This window comes from Hoplias malabaricus, chromosome 8 (assembly GCF_029633855.1).
Source record: "Hoplias malabaricus isolate fHopMal1 chromosome 8, fHopMal1.hap1, whole genome shotgun sequence".
NCBI classification, from domain to species: Eukaryota; Metazoa; Chordata; class Actinopteri; order Characiformes; family Erythrinidae; genus Hoplias; species Hoplias malabaricus.
Genome location: NC_089807.1, coordinates 18,119,586 through 18,138,385, shown reverse-complemented (window position 1 = coordinate 18,138,385; position 18,800 = coordinate 18,119,586). Strand labels below are relative to the sequence as shown.

The 18,800-nt window shown below is 39.3% G+C and overlaps 2 protein-coding genes across 2 annotated transcripts; both read left to right on the top strand.

The window, feature by feature from the left end:
* Positions 1–221: 221 nt before the first annotated feature.
* On the top strand, positions 222–1,536 carry noto (notochord homeobox). Its single transcript, XM_066678234.1, has 3 exons — positions 222–534; positions 1,026–1,213; positions 1,336–1,536. Exons 1-3 carry the CDS (start codon positions 222–224, stop codon positions 1,534–1,536), a joined length of 702 nt encoding a protein of 233 aa, XP_066534331.1.
* Positions 1,537–12,912: 11,376 nt separating this feature from the next.
* Positions 12,913–17,823, top strand: emx1 (empty spiracles homeobox 1). The gene is made up of 3 exons (XM_066679923.1): positions 12,913–13,428; positions 15,202–15,386; positions 17,117–17,823. Exons 1-3 carry the CDS (start codon positions 13,086–13,088, stop codon positions 17,282–17,284), a joined length of 696 nt encoding a protein of 231 aa, XP_066536020.1. The 5' UTR covers positions 12,913–13,085; the 3' UTR covers positions 17,285–17,823.
* The last annotated feature ends 977 nt before the right edge of the window (positions 17,824–18,800 follow it).

Below are 18,800 nucleotides of genomic sequence, written 5' to 3'. Positions count from 1 at the left end.
ATCTGCTACTTTGAAAGACAAAGGCGCAAAAAGGGGAGGGGGAAGGGGAAAGGGGGGTCGTTAACACCTTGCACATGGAGGCGTGTATAAAAAAGGGCACCCCAGCCTCTCCAAAGCATTACTTGCACTCCTCTCCGCAGAGGAATAGCACGCAGCGCCTGTGGATCATATACACTTGAATTTCTTGCTTTCTACGTCTCTTTCAATCCTGAGAGGACAACATGCAGCCACTGGCGCGAGCTTACAACGCTTACGCATTCGCGGACTGCACGAGCACGGCAGCCAAACCACATGCGGGGAGGTCGTTCACCATTGACGCGCTCCTGGCGAGGCCTGATCGTCCTTCTACCGACGCGCTCAGGGGCGCGCAAAGTGGCGCCCACAGCCCCAGCGCGCTCCTCTCTGCGTGCCCACCACTTCCGCATCACTACATGTACAGCCATAGCGTCATGCACGCGCAGCCCGGGTATCCGCTTTACTGCTGCCCGACATACAGCTACCACACCTCCTGCCGCGGAGCCCTATACGCACAAGGTAAGCGCTGGAGACCAGCCGTCACTGAGCCAGATCCATCACAGTGTCCAACAGGAAATAGCTATGGGACAATATTCAACTTTGCGTTATCTGGCTAAGAGATCTTGCTTTGTTGTATATTACCTTTGTCAATTTTTGTTATGCACATTTGTACACATCTGTAATGTGTAATGCACATTTGTAACTCCAATTTTATGACTTTCTCTATTTGGCACTAATTTCTCTCCAGTTTTGTGCTCTATAACAGATTTTCATCCACTTATGTTTGTTAAGTGGTTTTTGCCATTTTCAAATTGTTTTCCAAATATTTCTTATTTTTTATTTGTTCATCACCACCTTTGACCAAATCATGTATTCAAATGTATACGGTCTAGCTTACAGCTAACGTCTTAAAGAAAAACACTGACTGTTCATTAGTCAAAGTAGCTCATAGGAAGTCAGCTACATTCCTCTTTACTGACCGTCTTCTTTTTTCTGTTGGTTGTGAACAGACGCCATGTTGATGAAATCAGGCGTGCCCCCACACTACAAACACAAGGCGGGAAAGTCGAAGAGAATGCGCACGAGCTTCACCAACGAGCAGCTCTCGCGTCTGGAGAAGGAGTTCGCGCGCCAGCAATACATGGTGGGGTCCGAGAGATTTGTGCTGGCTTCTGCACTACAGCTCACCGAGGCCCAGGTAAACCAGCATTAAAACAGACCCCAAAACACCCACTCCACGTCAGCCTATCTACACAGACCATAATAACCCCCCAAAAAACTCAGTAAACCTGACTCTTGTTACTGTTACTTGTTCTCCAGGTGAAGGTGTGGTTCCAAAACAGACGCATTAAATGGAGGAAGCAGAGTGTGGAGCAACAGCAGGCCAAACTAGCCAAACTGGGTCTGGCAGGAGCCCCCAAAAGCCCCGGATCACAAGGTCGCGGGGACGAGCACGACGACTCGGAAGTCACCGAGGACTCTGATGTGGATGTGGATATCGACGATTCCCTAAACGATTGAAAAAATCTCACTTTACCAGCAAACACTGCTATTTGTACATATCTGGACTGCTGCTGCTGGAGTAGCCACCTCTTCTGTAAAAATATTATTTAATAGATAGTTATATATTTAATACTTTTCTGTGTTATTGCTCTTATCAGAGTATGCTTTCTTCTTTTTGTACACGTTTGTATGGATGAAATAAACAAAATCTATTTTTAAATGTAACATCTGGTCATGCTTCTGGGGTATTTTGTGAAGACTCAAGTCAAACAAACAAAGTTAAGTTGCAGTAATCACTTACAAAATATGATGAATGTATTTTCAGGAGCGTACATCTGTTATTTTCACATAAATTACTATACAAATTAAGTAAAATAACAATTAATATAAGATTATTTGCCATACTCAATGAGAACTAATTGTCTTGTAAAAACAGGACTCTCTGTCTCTTTCTATATAGATGCGTGTATGTAAGGCAAATATTATGCAAATATTATATATTGATTAGTACAAATTAGTACATCCTTCAAACTCAGTCGCTAAAATTAAATAGTTAAAAGTACCAATTACCTTGAGTGTTGAGACACTAATCTAAAGCATTATTAGTGAAATCATTCTTGAAGTATCTTTAGTTAAAAAAAACAGGATTCTTTTTGGGAGAAAGTTGCAATACATAAAATTCTTGATGTAATGATTTGATATATCATATACTGATAAACTCATTTTAATAATTTCAAGTTTTAAGAAATAAAGAGGCCACAGAAAAAAATATTAGTATATATTAAGGAATATTAGTAATATAGAATTATTTTAGCAAAGCAGTACTAACTTATATTGAAAGCAGCTTTAGTTTGAATATGGATCTCACGATAAAATCAAGCTATATGTATTCAATAGACTTAATAGACTTATTAATTATGTTGCTCATATAGAATTATTTAGCTGTTCTGTCTTCAAAATTTCTGCATGGTGTAATCAATAAACTATCAACAAACTTACTCAGAGTTATTTGACCTGTAATCTGCTAGGGCTATTACATGCAATAGATGCAATGACATGAAATCAAATAAAAGCAGACAAATGTAAACCCAGTGGTGCTTGTCAAATTCCTTCTAAGCTAGTGCTTTGATAATGGCTTTTGCTAAGGTAAGGGCACAATGAATTCCTTTACACAAGTAATTTGAGAGTTTTTACATGTACAGTAATATAGACCATCCGGACTGGAAAGTGAAATATTTATTGACATGCCATTTTGATCTGCACTGGACTGTGTCATGCTGAGCTAAAGCTAAGGCTAGCAAACACTAGTCTGAGCTTAGCTGTGGGACTGAGAAACACAGTGTCTATTTGGCTCCAAGCAGGTCTGTTCATTTAAAAGAGAGTGTGTGTGTCTCCCCATCATAGACAGAGCCTTTTAGGCATGGTGCTGTCCTCCACTAGTGAATTCTCCAGAGCACACTGAAGCATGCTAAAGCCTGTTAGCACGGAGGCTTTGTGCAGCCACAGGCCTGACGATCGTGATTAGTTTGGATTGGTAATCCTTCACTAAGAACACAGCAATTATTAGCTAACACACTTGTCACAATGTTTCTTTTCTGCTCTCTTAATCCATATAATCCTTAAAGAGAAGACTACATTGAAGCTAAAGAAACAGACTCAATGAGACAATTAAAGCCACAGCACAATACAAAATGAAGAATCAGATAGGCACAAATAACAGTAATGAAATAATCAAACATGCTGAACAGCATGAATGTTCTCTCTGTTGTAACAAATTGATGCGTAACTTAGAAGACATCAATAGGACTACACATGCTGAGTGTAGAAATCTAAATTTTGTATGATAAAATGCTTAATTCAGATATTGAAGAAGGCTATGCGTTAATTACAAATCTACATTACAGCCTATATTATTGAGCTAGGCACCGTATACGGCAATACACTTTACTTGTTTACTGGACAGGTCTTACATCAATGACTCGAAAACATGATGTAGTCCATGACAAGGCTTAATTTGGACCTGGAAATTCAGCTGAGTGAGACTGATAGTTCACTGATCTGTGCCCTGGCACCTCTGGCTCTCGCTGCTCCCCGGGTCACATTTCACATGATTATTGGCTTGAGAGTTGAATAAAGCCTATTAAAGGAACATAGTCAGAAAAGCCTGCAGTCTTTCAAAAATCCCCAGTCCCCTTTAAACAGGCACTTGTAACAACTCTGAGCTGTGTGAGAGACCTAGAGTGTACAAGATATATATATATATATATATCATGCAGCTGTAATTACAAAATTCACATTGTTTAAACTAGGGGTATGTAGGTTTTGAAAGTTATGAAGAGTGTGCATTTAACCTTATTTTATATATAAATAATTAATTAAAATAATGTTTTTATGTGCAGACACACACACAAAAACATGATGTTTACTGCACTCCCACAAAATTAACCGATGAGCTGGTTCGGTGTTTATCTGGGAATAGTCGAAAATGAGCTGGGGTTCACAATCAAATAAAGAATTGCAACCACTTCAGTCCTGTAACAGAGGGTCTCAGTGTTATACTGAGAAAGATCCTGCAAATATACGCAAAAAAATATTCATAATGACATTTTAAAATGGAATGTTTCCTGTAATCTGGATGTGCAGAAATGTTTTATCTTAGGGCCCAGAGAGGAATATTTATATTGAGTTGAGGGAAACAATGACAAACCTTATACAAATATGAATGAAAGTTTCCAAATTGAGTTGATAAATGTATATATGAAATACATATTCACTCATAATTAAACAAATTTGCTTCTAACATACAGAAAAGTTTTGTGAGAAGTTTTAGTAACTACTCAAAGACAAAATTAAACATCCTCATGGCCACAGTTCTGCTCTAAATTATAGTGCCATCATTCATGTATCTATGCTATTATACAGCTGGCAGCATTTTGTGTCTACTTTCTGAGCGAAAACAAAGCAAGAGTCAGAATCTCTTTCAACTCCTATTGCGTATACACTGGTGTCTTTTCACAGATCCCTTCCTGTCTACAAGTTTGATTAGCTGAACTCATCCCTTTGTGTGTGTGTTTGATTATGTATGGACAAAGCATCTCTGATGTGATCTAGTGTAATCCCACAGTGGGCCAGGAGATTCAGCAGGGGGGAGACCCTGAGAAAAACCACAGGAACAGCAAGGAAAGGGGAGGAGAGCTCACCATTCCAATTAGTCACCGCTACCCCCAAAGAGTTCCAGTCTGCACCCCCTACCAGCAGTATTAGCACTGTGCTCATCACTTCATCCCAACATTGCATCTTCTTCTTTACTGACAAACTCCCAGGCTCTTAGCTCAGAGAAGATTCTTTCTCTCCATCTCACACACCACTGTGTGAATAAGGTGTGTCAAAAAAGTACATACAAATGCTGCAAAGAGTCATTAATATGCATCACTTTCAGATTCACTAACAAGTTCAGGGCTGTTCATTCATTTTACCAGAGCAAATAATTCAGAAATATGTAAAATAGATTTATCTGTTAAGAAGATCTGATCTTGACACTGCAGAATGTAAAGAGTCAGAAAACATAGTATGAGGATTTTTAAACCGAAGAGGAGGATTATAAAGTCTGGTGTTTGCATTTTATTTGTAGAGGCCTGCCCTGCCACTCTATCTTGTAGTCATTAGCATTCATTACTAGCGTTTGAAGTAGAGCGGGGCTATTGAGTCATTGTGAAGGGTTTCATACGGCGCACACAATGACTTCTAACGCGGGGAGAAGGTGGATGAAAAGAGCACAAGGCGAAGGCCCCGCTCTAAACGAGGCTTGTATGTTAATGGCACATCCAGGCCAACTTTTAATGAACGGTCTTTTTTAACTCTCAGGAAATTGAGTCGTTCCTGTTTTCCCAAGGATTCAGTGAGAGGACCGGGAGCGTTCAGAAAGAGACGAGAGCCATTTCAGCGCCATCACACAATTGGATACAATGAATCCACGCACACAGAGAAACGACCACAAGACTAAAATACTTAGTGAAAATAACCGGGGAGGTACTACGGCCTTCTACACAATCCTTTAGTTTCTGCAGGTGTCAGAAGTGCTCAGTTTCACACGCAGGTGACGGCAAAGGAGCTATTTGTGACTTTTCCCAGCTCGTTCAGGCTAAGTGAAAAACTCCAGTTAGTTCAAGTAGAACAGATTAGCTGAACACACAGAGTTAACGCCAAACAAAATGGCCAGTTAGTTTATTAATGAGCGGAGGTGCGAGCTGCTTGAGCTACTGCATCCTCTGCTGTGTTTACTCCCAGCAGCAGCCATTAACGGACCCCCAAGTCCAGCAGCTTCCGTGTAAATAAACCATCTTTGCCGCCATTACATTATTCACTCCTCTCCGCTTCTTTATCTTTCTCTCTAAGCTGCTAATAGAAATCGCTAATTTCACTCAGCACTTCCACGTAATCCAAAATAAAACATAAAGCCTTGAAACTCTCTTCGAGGTGGTGTCTCTCTAAATAACAGTGCAATCAATTAGTAAATTATGTAATATTAGGAAATTTGAAAAAAAATTAGTCGACATATACGACGTATATATGCAATTGTATTTAAAGTTGGAATAATAGGTAACGTTTTTGTTGAATTAATAAATAGATTTGTCTTTATGAATGTGGGTCAATTACTTTGGCTCATTTATTATCTAATTGTATAAATTAATAAATGAGATGGTTTAGTAGGAATGTTCCTCCATAAAAATGAATTTGTTTGATTTACATTTACAGATATTGTAGCTCATCTGAACTGTGTTAATGATAAATCTTAATAAAACGTATGAAATTTCAATAAACAAAATAATGTTAATTGTGAACAATAATTTAAGACAGTCTGGAACTCCTCATGTCTGCTCAGCAGAAACACTGGGCTAACAGCCTCTGCTGGCTTCATGATGCAAATGACACTTGATGCTGAATGAACAGGTTGAGATCTTTCTAATGGGACAGGGAAGTGAGTGTTAGATTCAGGATTCTCACTGACTGTATAGCAATGCACAAAGCAGCAAGAAAAGTTTATATATAAAACAATGAATTGATTTACCTTGTACTGTATCAGGAACACATTTCAATTTTAGCAGCAAAATAACAGAATTATATTTTCATAGAAAGAAAACAAAATGTAAAAAAAAAAAAGATCACAGCCTAGTCATAAATTTACAGACATTGACCAATGAAAACTGGTATGTTGTGACTTAGGCTGAAAAGGTTGAAATCACTTTCATTGATGCAGAAAAAAATCTAGACTTATTCCATCTATTTATGGAAATGTTATAAAAAATTTAATGAGAATAAATATACTGTAAACAGAAGAATGATACAAACTGTTTTAAACATGTAATATTTCCCTCAGTAATATTTGTTTTTACTGATTGTATAATATTATAGTTGAACAGAATTAGGCCCCTGGAGGGGGCGCCAGTCCTTCACAGGGCGACACACACTCACACACATACTCACACCTACGGACACTTTAGAGTCGCCAATCCACCTACCAACGTGTGTTTTTGGACTGTGGGAGGAAACCGGAGCACCCGGAGGAAACCCACGTGGACACGGGGAGAACACACCAACTCCTCACAGACAGTCACCCGGAGCGGGAATCAAACCCACAACCTCCAGGTCCCTGGAGCTGTGTGACTGCGACACTACCTGCTGCACCACTGTGCCGCCCATTGATGCCCATAGTTAAGTAAAATTATTATCACTTACTGAAGTTAAAAACATATACAACTCTTTCACTATCACTCTTAAAGGATATCACTCTTCTTCCAGGAAATCTTTCAAAGAACCTTTTGAGGCACCTTTTTTTAAAGTGTATCTCTAAGTATACACTGGGATGTAAAAGGATAACAAACATTATTACTAGTAAATATGGGACCCATCTTGTTGTGTAATTAATGTCACAAAGTCCTCATATGAAACTGACAGTAGAGAGAGTAATAACACACTAGTGCCATATTCCAAAAATGAGAAGCATCAGAAATTTTACAGAGAAGTTTAAAAATATAAATAAATAACACACACACAAATTAGCTGTTATCAACAGTCTGAAAAAAAAAATCCAAATTTGTTAGGGATTACTGGAAGAACAGACTTGATGGAGTGAACATTCATGATGCTCTTAGCCCCTGAAATGTGTAAAAGGGATATTAACAGTATTTTTTTATGCATTTCAGTCTAATGATGACTTCTGATTCTTTACATATTGAAAGACATTCTTGACTGTCATATTGAAGTCATCCACATGGTGGCAGCAGAGTATTTACAATTAAATTCATTTTTTCAGGAGCGTGCCCGACTCACTAAATGAGCACGTTTTAAAATATAAAGTAATTGTTTTGTAATTAATTTTAATTTTACAGGTTTGCATGAAGCAGCACATACATATCAATTATTAAATTATATACCAATATCCGACTACCTCTTGTTGCTTGAGTAAGTCAAAATATGCTACACATCCACTATACCAAATACATTTTTGATTTTTCAAATTATCCCAACAGATGGTGCAGAAATTGTCCATATTATTACATTTATTAAATAATAATTATTTGCACTTTAATAATCAACAAAATGCCAATTTTGCCTGGTGAGTTCACGCAATCTGAGGGTGTTGATAAAGGGTCGTTAGGTTCCTGCTAGTTTGCTGCTATGGTATCCCAAGTGGTTGTCCAGGCATTGCTAGGTGGTTGCTATGACATTAATGTTGCCTGCAAGGGGATTGCTATGGTATCACTAGTGGGTGATGGTTGTTAAGTGGTTAACATAGAATCTCATTGTGTTGCTCTGGAGTTGCTGTGGTGTTTTAGTGGTGCAAAGTTTTAGTGTGACATAGTGTACCATCACTAATAAACAGGAGCGAATCTCTCGAACATTCAGATCAAACAGGAAGCTGCAATAAACGCAAATGCCTCGAGAGGGCAGCAGTGGAAAGCAGGAGAGCCACTGCAGAGTCCGTCAGAGAGAGGTCACCTAGGCTACAGGACTTGGAGTGACTCAGTGTTTCAGTTCACTGCACCGGAGCCGTTCTCAGCTCAGGAGTCGCTCTCATTTCGTGGAGGTTGTTTTTGCTAAAGCTTTCCATCTCCGCTAATCATTAAGCCCTGTGGGGTCAGTGAGTCAGGCCTGTTAGTGACCACAGGTCCGTGACCTAACTTTCCCTGGTAACTCACTTCAAAACAAATCAAAGGAGCAGCGACTGATATCTCTGATATGCTCTCAACAATTAACGACGCAGAACCGCAGGATGTAAAGGGCTCTCAGCATATTGTTTTGGTGGTGTGTAGTGCAAGGAATCCCACTTCTGTTTGGCCCAGATGGGGCTCCGAATAGCACAGTGCCGTGTGTCGCCTGTGTGTGTGTGTGTGTGTGTGTGTGTGTGTGTGTGTGTATGCGCGCAGCACTTTCTTCTTTTAAAAAACGCTCCACATCTCTTCATTTCCTCACGCCTCCTTTCGCTGCAAGGTTAAATCTCTCACCCATCCTCCCATCTCTCTCTCTCTCTCTCTCTCTCTCTCTCTCTCTTTCTATCCTTCTATCCCTCTCAGCATGGTAGTTTTTAATTTTGTGTTTGTGCAGATGGCTGGTTGCTCCATTAGTATTCATTACAGATTCCATGAGCTCTTAATTACGGAACGAGAGAGAAAAGTGGCAGACAGAAACACTGAGTGAGACTCTCTCTCTCTCTCTCTGTCTCTCTCTCTCTCTCTCTCTCTCTCTCTCGCCTGTTTTAAGAGTAGGCTGTAATTATACACTATGCAAGTGTCTTTAAAGTCTTGTAGAGCTGGTATCTGAACTATCAGTTGTGTGTGTGTGTGTGTGTGTGTGGAGGGGTCTGAACTCCAAAAAGGACAGATAGCATCTAGTGACGTAATGCAGGTGCTGAGATATTTTTCCTTCCCTTTAGCGACTGCTTTCCAGTGCACAAGCCCACAGTGCTGAAATGAGAATAATATTAGGGATGTCCGACCCATTCGAAGGAACTACCTCACTGGCTTCCACTGCGTCTACAGCAGCTCACAAACAAGTTCAAGCACCTTAGGAGCACAACATACAAACCGTTAAAATCACACTGCTTCCCTAAGCTAAACACCTCAAACAGACAAACACAGAGTGCACTTCATAGAAAGTAATTTCTTAACGTTCGTGATTTCGTAAACATTGTAACAGCTTCATATCGCAGTCACCTTCTGTTCGTACGTGGAACAAAGGTTCTGGCTCGTTTATATGTCAGTTTTCTGACGTCATGAAATGCTATGTATTAACATATATCCACCCAATTTTCTGGCAGTAGTTTAGACGATTCACTCCATTCACGCAATAATTATATTACACACAGTTTAGTTTATATGTAATTATATTTATATATATTATATATATATATATAGTGTATTTACGTCTAGACAGTACAGTGAAGCAGAACTCATCCAGAAAAAAAACACACACACACACACACACACACACACACACATATATATATAATTCTTAGTGTAAACTCATGGCAATAAATGAATAAACGAACAAACAAAAATGAGCCACAATAAAAATTCCAATTAATAATAAGATAAATGTAATATATATATATATATGGTAGATCATATACATTTAATCTCAACTAATAATAATACTACATTATTTCAATAATAATAACAGCAATAATTCTACTACTAATAATAATAAATCTGGATTTTTTTCACACGTACAAAACGATTTTCAAATAATTAAATGCATCCACCAGGAGCCTCAGCATAAATATATTAATAAACACAGGGTTGTTTTGTTTTTGGATTTGTTTGTTTTTTGGGTTATTAAAACAACAATTAACTGTATTATATATGATTTGCGATAGGACTCAACAGAACTTAAAACTCTGGAGTAAACTAAACCTTAAATGAACCTTGGTGATTTTGTTGGGGAACGTATAGCACTAATAAAAACTTATAAAGCTGCTCATTCATAAAAATTAATACATAATCTATTGTTTATAAAAACATATAAATGATGTGTCAATACTTTAATAAATAAAATGTTTTTATATTGTTCTTTTCACAGTGAAAGGGTTCTTTAGATTGATCGAGAATGTATTTATCTCTTTAACACCTTTTAGAAAGGGGTTCTCTGTGACACGAAGAACGGTTCCTCTAACAAGCTTGACACTGTAACTGTAGAAGAACACATTTTGATTACAATATAGAGCCCTCGCGCACATTTCCCGGGAATTTGAAGAAGACTTTCACAAGGGACAGAAACCTTGAATTATGCAAAGTGTTCTTTAAAGGTTCATGGTTCTATAAAACAACTTCCTTTACAAAAGAACCTTTGGAGAGCCACCATTTATGAGAGTGTAAAGCTGAATTATCCTCATTAAATTATTAAAACCCCTTGAGACTCATTTAAGATCTATGGGGTCCTGGGTTGGGGCGCGGTCCCGGTGCTGAGTGTGCGCGTTCACGGGCTCTTTGCCGTCTAAATAGTGCTGTGAACACGCTGTTGCGCAGACTAATGCTCCGCTGTAATGATTTTCTAATGCGCGCTGGAGTTAAGGAGCGCTTTCAGGCGGCTAATCATTACCTTTAAAAGCTCCAGATGAAACGCGCAGTGGAGGAGCCCCGAGGAAAAGAGAGCGGCCTGGAAATTAATAGCCGAGCACAAGTTCATGAACTCTGCGCGGTCAATGAGTAATGTAGTGTGAAAGCGCTGAAAGCGCGGACCCCGGCTCTGACCTCGCGAGACCGTAGTCCGAGCGCCGGGGATCTGTGCACGACCCGCTGATTTTTATCCGCGCCCAGCGTTAGAAGAATAAACGGCTCAGGTTAATACCTCCGTGTGGAGACGGTCACGGTGTGTCCCTGCAGCCCAGCTCCACTAGCTCAGCGATACACCCGCGTTTAGGCCTAACACAGACACATTATGAGCACTTCCGAATTAAGTCTGGTTGGTCTTGAGTTTGACTTGATTTTTTTCCGAAAACCCAGCTATTCACAATAAAGTGCAGTAAACACTTTGCCCTTCTGTAGTAAATATAAGCACTGCCACTTTCACTCATCATCCAACATTGTCAAACACTGGCTCTATAACAGCTCTCACTGTTGTCTACTCTGTTATATCAGACCTGAAATGAAGCAGGACAAGAGGGATAAAACGTATTAAATTTTATTTTCACTCGGGATTTCACAGGTTAATCATGAATATAATACACACACAAAGAGGACATTCATTTTTCTCACATTTGCCAAGAACTTGTCGATGCGGTTTGTTTCACGTGGGACGAATGTAAATTCCACGCTATACTTTTTCAGGGCTTTCACTGGTTTTCAGAGTTTCAGTTCTCCCATTGGTTCCAGTGTTTTGCAGTGATTTCAGTGTTTCCTGTTTGTGTTAATGCTGTCAGTGTTTTTGGTTTTTCGCACTAAAATGTTTGTCTGTGTTTTTGTGTTCCCATCGTTTCTAGAGTTTCCAAAGCTCTGTTGTTCTTGTTTAAATTGTATTTGTTTTTCAGTGTTTTCCTTTTTTATCTGTTTTTTTTATGTTTTTGATGTTTCACTATTTCAGGTTTGTTTTTGGTGTTAAGGGGTATCCAAATGTTTCCGTCTTTCCAATGCCTTTACTGTTGCTGTTTGAAGTTTTCCATTGTCTTTACTCGTTTCAGTGTTTTTCGACGTTAACAGTGTTTACAGTTCTGTGTTTTTTGATGTTGCCAATGTTTCCGTGCTTTAAGTTTTTTAAGGTGTTTTATTTATTTATTATGTTAGTGTTGTGTTTTTGGTGTTTGCCAAATGCACAAAGAAAATTGTTAGTGTTAAGTTTTTAAACTGTCCCCGTAATAGTGATCCACTTTTTGAACGTTTATTGAACGTATGTAATCCAGTCACTTAAGTAAGTATCTTTATTTTTCCATAATGTGAGCAGGTAACATTGAATATTTTTTCAGCAATTTAGATGGTCTAAGCAGGATTTTGAGAAATGGGCCAGGATGTGTTAGGCACTATTATTATTATTATTATTATTATTATTATTATTATTATTATTGCAGTGTAAGAAGCAGAGATCGGGGGACCCCTTGCTGTTTTTCTGTGCTCTGCCGAAATCCGTGAAGGGTTTTATAATCATTATTTTGGCCTCTTTAGTGGGACTGACCTGTTGCAGGCAACTGGGTGAATGATGCACTAATGGAGTTCATTATTAGACTGAGAGTCAACGTTGGAGCCGCCCTCCAATCAGCTCCGCGCTCTCAAGCGGTCTCTGTCCAATCAGCTCTGCGCAAAGCAGAGCTCAAACGCACCCCTCCAATCCAAAGGTGCTTACACGCAGCACTTCACTCACTCCCTCACCAACTCACTCCCGCGATCACTCTTGGATTCACGGGTCGCGCGCTGAACCCAAACGGAGCCCGTGCGCTCAGAGAAGTTGGTTGGTTGTTATACTGCGTTCCGTGCGGAGTCTGATGGCCGCGTGCGCGTGAGCCTCCTGCAGGCAGAGGTGGACGCGCAGGTGGCGCAGAGGCCGCTGTAGTGCCGCGCTGCGCGTTCCCGCCGTGGACCATGTTCTCGGCCGCAGGGAAGCGCTGCTTCACCATCGAGTCTCTAGTGGCGAAGGAGAGCCCGTTACCTGCGGCGGAGCCCACGCGGGCCGCCGCTCTCACCTACGCGCCGCCTACAGAATCCTTCCTGGGCGGCTACCAGAGCCCCGCGGCGCGCGCGCTCTACCCGAGCCCGGAGCTTGCGCTGCCGGAAGCGTTGAGCCACGCGCCCCTGAGCGCGCACCCGCATCAGATCAGCGGCGCGCACCTCCAGCACGCGCATTTTTACGGCGCACAGCACCGAGAACCCATCAACTTCTATCCGTGGGTTCTGCGTAACCGCTTCTTCGGACACCGCTTTCAAGGTAAATCTGGATTTAGAGCCGAGTTACAGACAGAAACAAGTCTTGACACGTTTTGTTGACTAAGTTGGCAGATAAATGAAAACAACTTCGGAAAATCGTAAATATGTAATTTGTAGGAATTACTGCATACGATTAATTATTATATAGGTATTTAATTTAAAATATAAATATACACAGTCCACATAGTGTTTTACGAAGTGTTCAGATAAGCAATTCAAGAGACAACGTGCAGAATTCAATTAAAACGTGCAGAGTTGTGTTTTAAAGGACAAGCACTGTTTAAACGTTAGACGCGACATTCAGAAGCATTATTTACTCAAATAATTTACTGAGTAATAATGGAAATTAATAAGCTATTTAGGCAGTGTTCGCATTTAGTGACATACATTTAGTGACCAACAAGATAAAAAGAGAGAAGCAAGCTGCAAGCATTAGGTAAAATAGTCATAATTCCTGACATTGCATAATTTACTGGCTGAATGCTTTTGAATGTGGCGAGATCTACAAATGGAATCTGAAGAAGCTTTTGATAACGGAAACCAATTGAAATGAGTTCCGTAAAATTAGCATCCGTCCGGTTATATTTGTGAACTTTTTAATTTCAAAGCAATTTTTATCTAACTAATATATATATATAGTTATATGAGCTATTTTTTATTTATTTATTTAATTTATTTTTTTGTAATATTGTGTTCATGCTGAGAAAATAACTGGTCCTTGTTGAGTTTTAAAGCAAGGTGTACACTCAGACCTGATGAACGCAGTAGCTCTGTAAACTCACTAATTTAAAACTGAATATTACACATGAAATATAATATTTTTGGTCCAAATAAGAAGCAGCAGGTGACAATAAGCTGGGACAATGAAACGGAGTGTGGGTTTGGAATTGAATTGAATATACAGACGGCCAACAGGGTCAAGGCCAAGTTCAGTTCACCTCTAGCCACGCGGTCTGAATTCACGTGCGTGTGTGTGTGTGTGTGTATGAGAGACAGACAGAGAGAGAGAGAGAGGATTCAGTGCTTGTTCACTCTCGCTGCTGTTCTCCTCGCTCGTTCACTCACTCTCTCGCTGTGTGTGTGTGTGTGTGTGTGTGTGTGTGTTTCACCGTGTTGAACAGCTAATGATAATGATCCGCCGCGTGATTTTACAGCTGCACACCACCTTCTGTTACCTGTCAATCTGGGATCTTAATTAGCCCGAGTTTCTGCAGTGTATAAAATGGATGCTTGGCTCCAGATGACTACGATACAAGCCCTATACAGAAGAATGATTTTTCCATTGTAAATATAGGCCTACTGTTGAGATTAGCTTTGAATTGTGACCTCTAAGACAACAAAATAATCTAAATGAATGAATGATTCGCACTATGCGCAGGTTATTAATGTTTATATCCTGATATCAAATGTAGCAGTAATACCAAATATTTAACCCGCGTCATCCACGCAAAACCGTTACTATCGGAAAAACACGTTTAAACATTTCTTACATCTAATAAATGTTTATATTAATGTAACAGGTATTTTAAATTATATACATTCCGTAAGACTAGAAAAAGGTTACTGGGATCTTTCTTGGGTCGTGTAAATATTACTGAATTTCTAAAGCGACAATGCAACAAATTACATATACATTGTACCGTTCTAAAATGATGAGTCCCATTTGTGTGTGTGTGTGTGTGTGTGTGTGTGTGTGTTTAAACTGGGGTGTCCATCAGATGCATGTTGCTTCAATGTAATATTCATATTGTAAATCCCTCTCTCTCTGTCTCAGGTAATGAAGTGTCCCATGACTCGTTGTTGCTGCACGGGCCTTTTGCTCGGAAGCCTAAGCGGATCCGCACAGCGTTCTCTCCTTCTCAGCTCCTGCGGCTCGAGCGCGCCTTCGACAAAAATCACTACGTAGTGGGAGCGGAACGCAAACAACTGGCCAACAGCCTCAGTTTATCAGAAACACAGGTACACAACCAGACACACGCGCGCACACACAGTCAGTGCCTCGGCCTGTCAACAGAAGGTATTTTCCCAACAAAATCAGTTCAAGTACAAAATAAGCTCAAAACGACAGTAGTTTTGTGGCTTACAGAACGACATTCTTTTATTCATTTTTCTCTGTCCCGGTAATATATGGGTAAGGGTAATTTTAAAATTCTCAAAATGAATAAAGTCATAGTTAAGGATATTTGCATGTGCTTAAATAGAGTACTGATTTATTTCCTGAGTATGGTCAGATTAGTAAATGCACACACACCTTGGCATAATTTGAAGGCTGAATCACTGCAGAGAAATATACAAAACAGACTAATCCAACAACGCAGGATTAATGAGCTAGTTAGATCATTTGTGCATTAAATGTCCAATGGGTTTAAGTGATGGCGTACTGATTATGGACAGCCCAGTCTGGCGTGTCATGAAACAAGCTGTGGTATTACTTTTATAATTTACAAAACCACAGTCTGAGTTTTAGTTAAAAGCTAAAATACATTTCCCTCTATTTCCCTGAGTGAACACGAAACTGTTCCAGAACTTCCAATGTTTACAAACACTGTGGTAATAGCGCGCTAAACGTGCTAATAAAAATAATATTTGACGCGTGGCACTTGAAAATACCTTTTACAACTGACTTTGTAATGTCTACGTCTCCTGTATTACATAATTTTTACTGGCCATCATTATGTATAGAAAATACATAATTTATTATTTATTTTCTGTAAGTCTGTTGCCCAGGACCTGTAATGCAATACAAGTTCAGGCTGAACTTTCTATAAAATGCAGGGATAACCAAACTTCGCAGATATTCACACTACATCACCAGACTGAGAAAAGCACCCTCACCAGCGAACGAATAAATAACCACCCAACTGTGGAAAGTGAAACAGGGCAGAAGTTGTTTGGAAGTGTGTTTGAGGTTTAAACCGATGTAATATATATATATAGATATTTATGTTTGTTTTATAGTGTTACTTAAAAGAGTATTACTACTTGAGTCAATCAATATATTAATGGATTATGAGCGGAACCAAACCAGGGAATGATACCACGATAAAGATTTTATTATGTGAAATAACGCAACCATCTCCAGTCGTCAAATGTGCGTTGAAGCAGTTAATGAATTACTTTGGATTTGGAAACTGTCCGCTAAAATAAACAAAATAAAAAACGAGTTCCATTCACACCTTATACAACTAAGTACATTTAAGCAGAAAAATCCCCTAAATTTAAATTCTATTTAGTCAAAGATAAAACACGGCTTTCGTTCCTGCAGTTTGGCGGTAAGGAGTCGGATCATTTACGGAAAAGAGATTTGCGTTTTTCTGATTTTGATTTACTAACAAACAAAAGCCGTCTGCTCAGTGGTTCCACTTTGAATTAAGTAACGTAAACTCACACGGAATTACACGGACATTCATTTGTAATGACATAATAAATAACTAAATAATCCTGCAAAGCCCAAAACAGTAAAAACCAGTCTTTTCCACGGAGTAGATTTGAGTAACGGAATGAGCGGTGATGGGTATTTTTTCCATAAGTTAAAAATGCCTACATTATAATAACTACAGTAACCTGAAACGTATATGTTTATGTTCATGTGTGTGTTATTATCTTGTAGAAGGATGTGGAGCCTGGAGCAGTGGGGGATACGTTATTGTTGGGTGCTCACTTTGTGTCTTGTTCTCTGACTCTCGCAGGTGAAGGTTTGGTTCCAGAACCGCAGGACTAAATATAAGCGGCAGAAACTGGAGGAGGAGGGGCCCGAGAGCACACAGAAGAAGAAAGGCAACCACCACATCAACCGCTGGAGGATCGCCACCAAACAGACCGGCTCTGAGGACATAGACGTCACATCTGACGCCTAAGCCAGGCCTAAATTCTCACAGAAGGCCAATACAAGCCTTATTTATTCATGTTGTAAGCCACGATCACACGCTGCTGAGGACTGTGTGTGTGTGTATGAGTGAGAGAGACAGAGAGAGAGAGAGAGAGAGAGAGAGAGAGAGAGAGAGAGAAATCAGAAATATGGTCAGTATGAAAAGTCCGCCCTACCCTCTCTCCACGTTCTGAAGAGACTGAACATGTTCATGTTAAACCATGACTTTTCTCACTTTCCCTAATGGAAGACGTTGACGCGAAAGTGGCACATTATTTTATTGCTTAGCACAACAATGGCATTTATATATTTTTTATTTTATTTTCAGTTATTTACATGTTTTATTATTATTTTTGTATCAAACCCCAGTGTGAATGTTTAAGAGTTAAATTATACGTTGATGTCAGCTTACCCAGATTTTCCCAGACACCTATCCACTTTGTATTTATATTTAAAACACAAACAAACAAAGCAAAAAAAAAAAAAAAAAAAAAAAACTCTTGAATGATGGCTATGGCGATACAGTGAAAACGATACCATTTTCCTGGTTGTGTACAACTATAAATATTATTGTATTATTGTACATTCAGACTTGAAAATCTTAAAATGAAAAAAAAAAAAAAAAAAAAAAAAAAAAAAAAACACCGTTTATCAGGGTGGTGCAGTGAGTTTCTGTAAAATAACCTGCTGCAACTGATTCATTTCTATGTGTTTTAATTAAAGTTTTCCTGTGGCAGCTGACAACAGTGACAAAATAAACAAATTGTGATGCAAGGAATCATTTTACAGGCCAGTTTAGACATGAGCCATGTACCCACAGCATGGGAATGAGAGCTTTTGTGTGTGTGTGTGTGTGTGTGTGTGTGCGCGCGTGTGTGCGTGTATACTGAGTGTTTTGGTGTCATTCAGTAATGGCAATGCAGGCTGATGTATGCAGGTTACAGTGTGGCAGTCTCTTTCCTGATTCAGAAACCACTGAATATTTACCAACTAACACACTAATGCCTGTATATTGGCCCATATAAGGTCCAGTACAATTTAAAATATTATTTCCCCCAAAAGGCCCATATTATTAAATATTTAATTAAATCAATAAATAATTTATAAAACAGGCTTTAGAAACATATCTTGGAAATGAGCCTTATCAATGATTTTGTGTAATTATTCACTAACATTATAGTCAAAATATTACACATTCTCCCAGCAGACATGATTGCCAGAGATGTTTATTATCAGAAACTGAGGAAGGTCTGGAGATTTCTTAACTTTGTTAAAGAGTGCCATTTTACTGTGACAAAAATATTACACACAGAAATACTCACAGACTAACACCTGCTGGCAGTGTGTTCCTCTCATATCAATAGTCTCCTGTCAAAGGAAACAGAAGCAATCTATGTTTACAAAAAAAAAAAAAAAAAAAAAAAAGCTTGAAAGCCTTTCACTCCAGTATTTGACCCCAAGACTCCATGGGAGAAGGGGTGGGAATGGAACAGCAGAGTAGGGTG

Coding starts and splice junctions, on each gene's coding strand:
- noto (XM_066678234.1), top strand. CDS start 222: ATGCAGCCACTGGCGCGAGCTTACAACGCTTACGCATTCGCGGACTGC. Junction 535..1,025: donor CGGAGCCCTATACGCACAAG/GTAAGCGCTGGA, acceptor GGTTGTGAACAG/ACGCCATGTTGATGAAATCA. Junction 1,214..1,335: donor TACAGCTCACCGAGGCCCAG/GTAAACCAGCAT, acceptor CTTGTTCTCCAG/GTGAAGGTGTGGTTCCAAAA.
- emx1 (XM_066679923.1), top strand. CDS start 13,086: ATGTTCTCGGCCGCAGGGAAGCGCTGCTTCACCATCGAGTCTCTAGTG. Junction 13,429..15,201: donor CTTCGGACACCGCTTTCAAG/GTAAATCTGGAT, acceptor TCTCTGTCTCAG/GTAATGAAGTGTCCCATGAC. Junction 15,387..17,116: donor TCAGTTTATCAGAAACACAG/GTACACAACCAG, acceptor TGACTCTCGCAG/GTGAAGGTTTGGTTCCAGAA.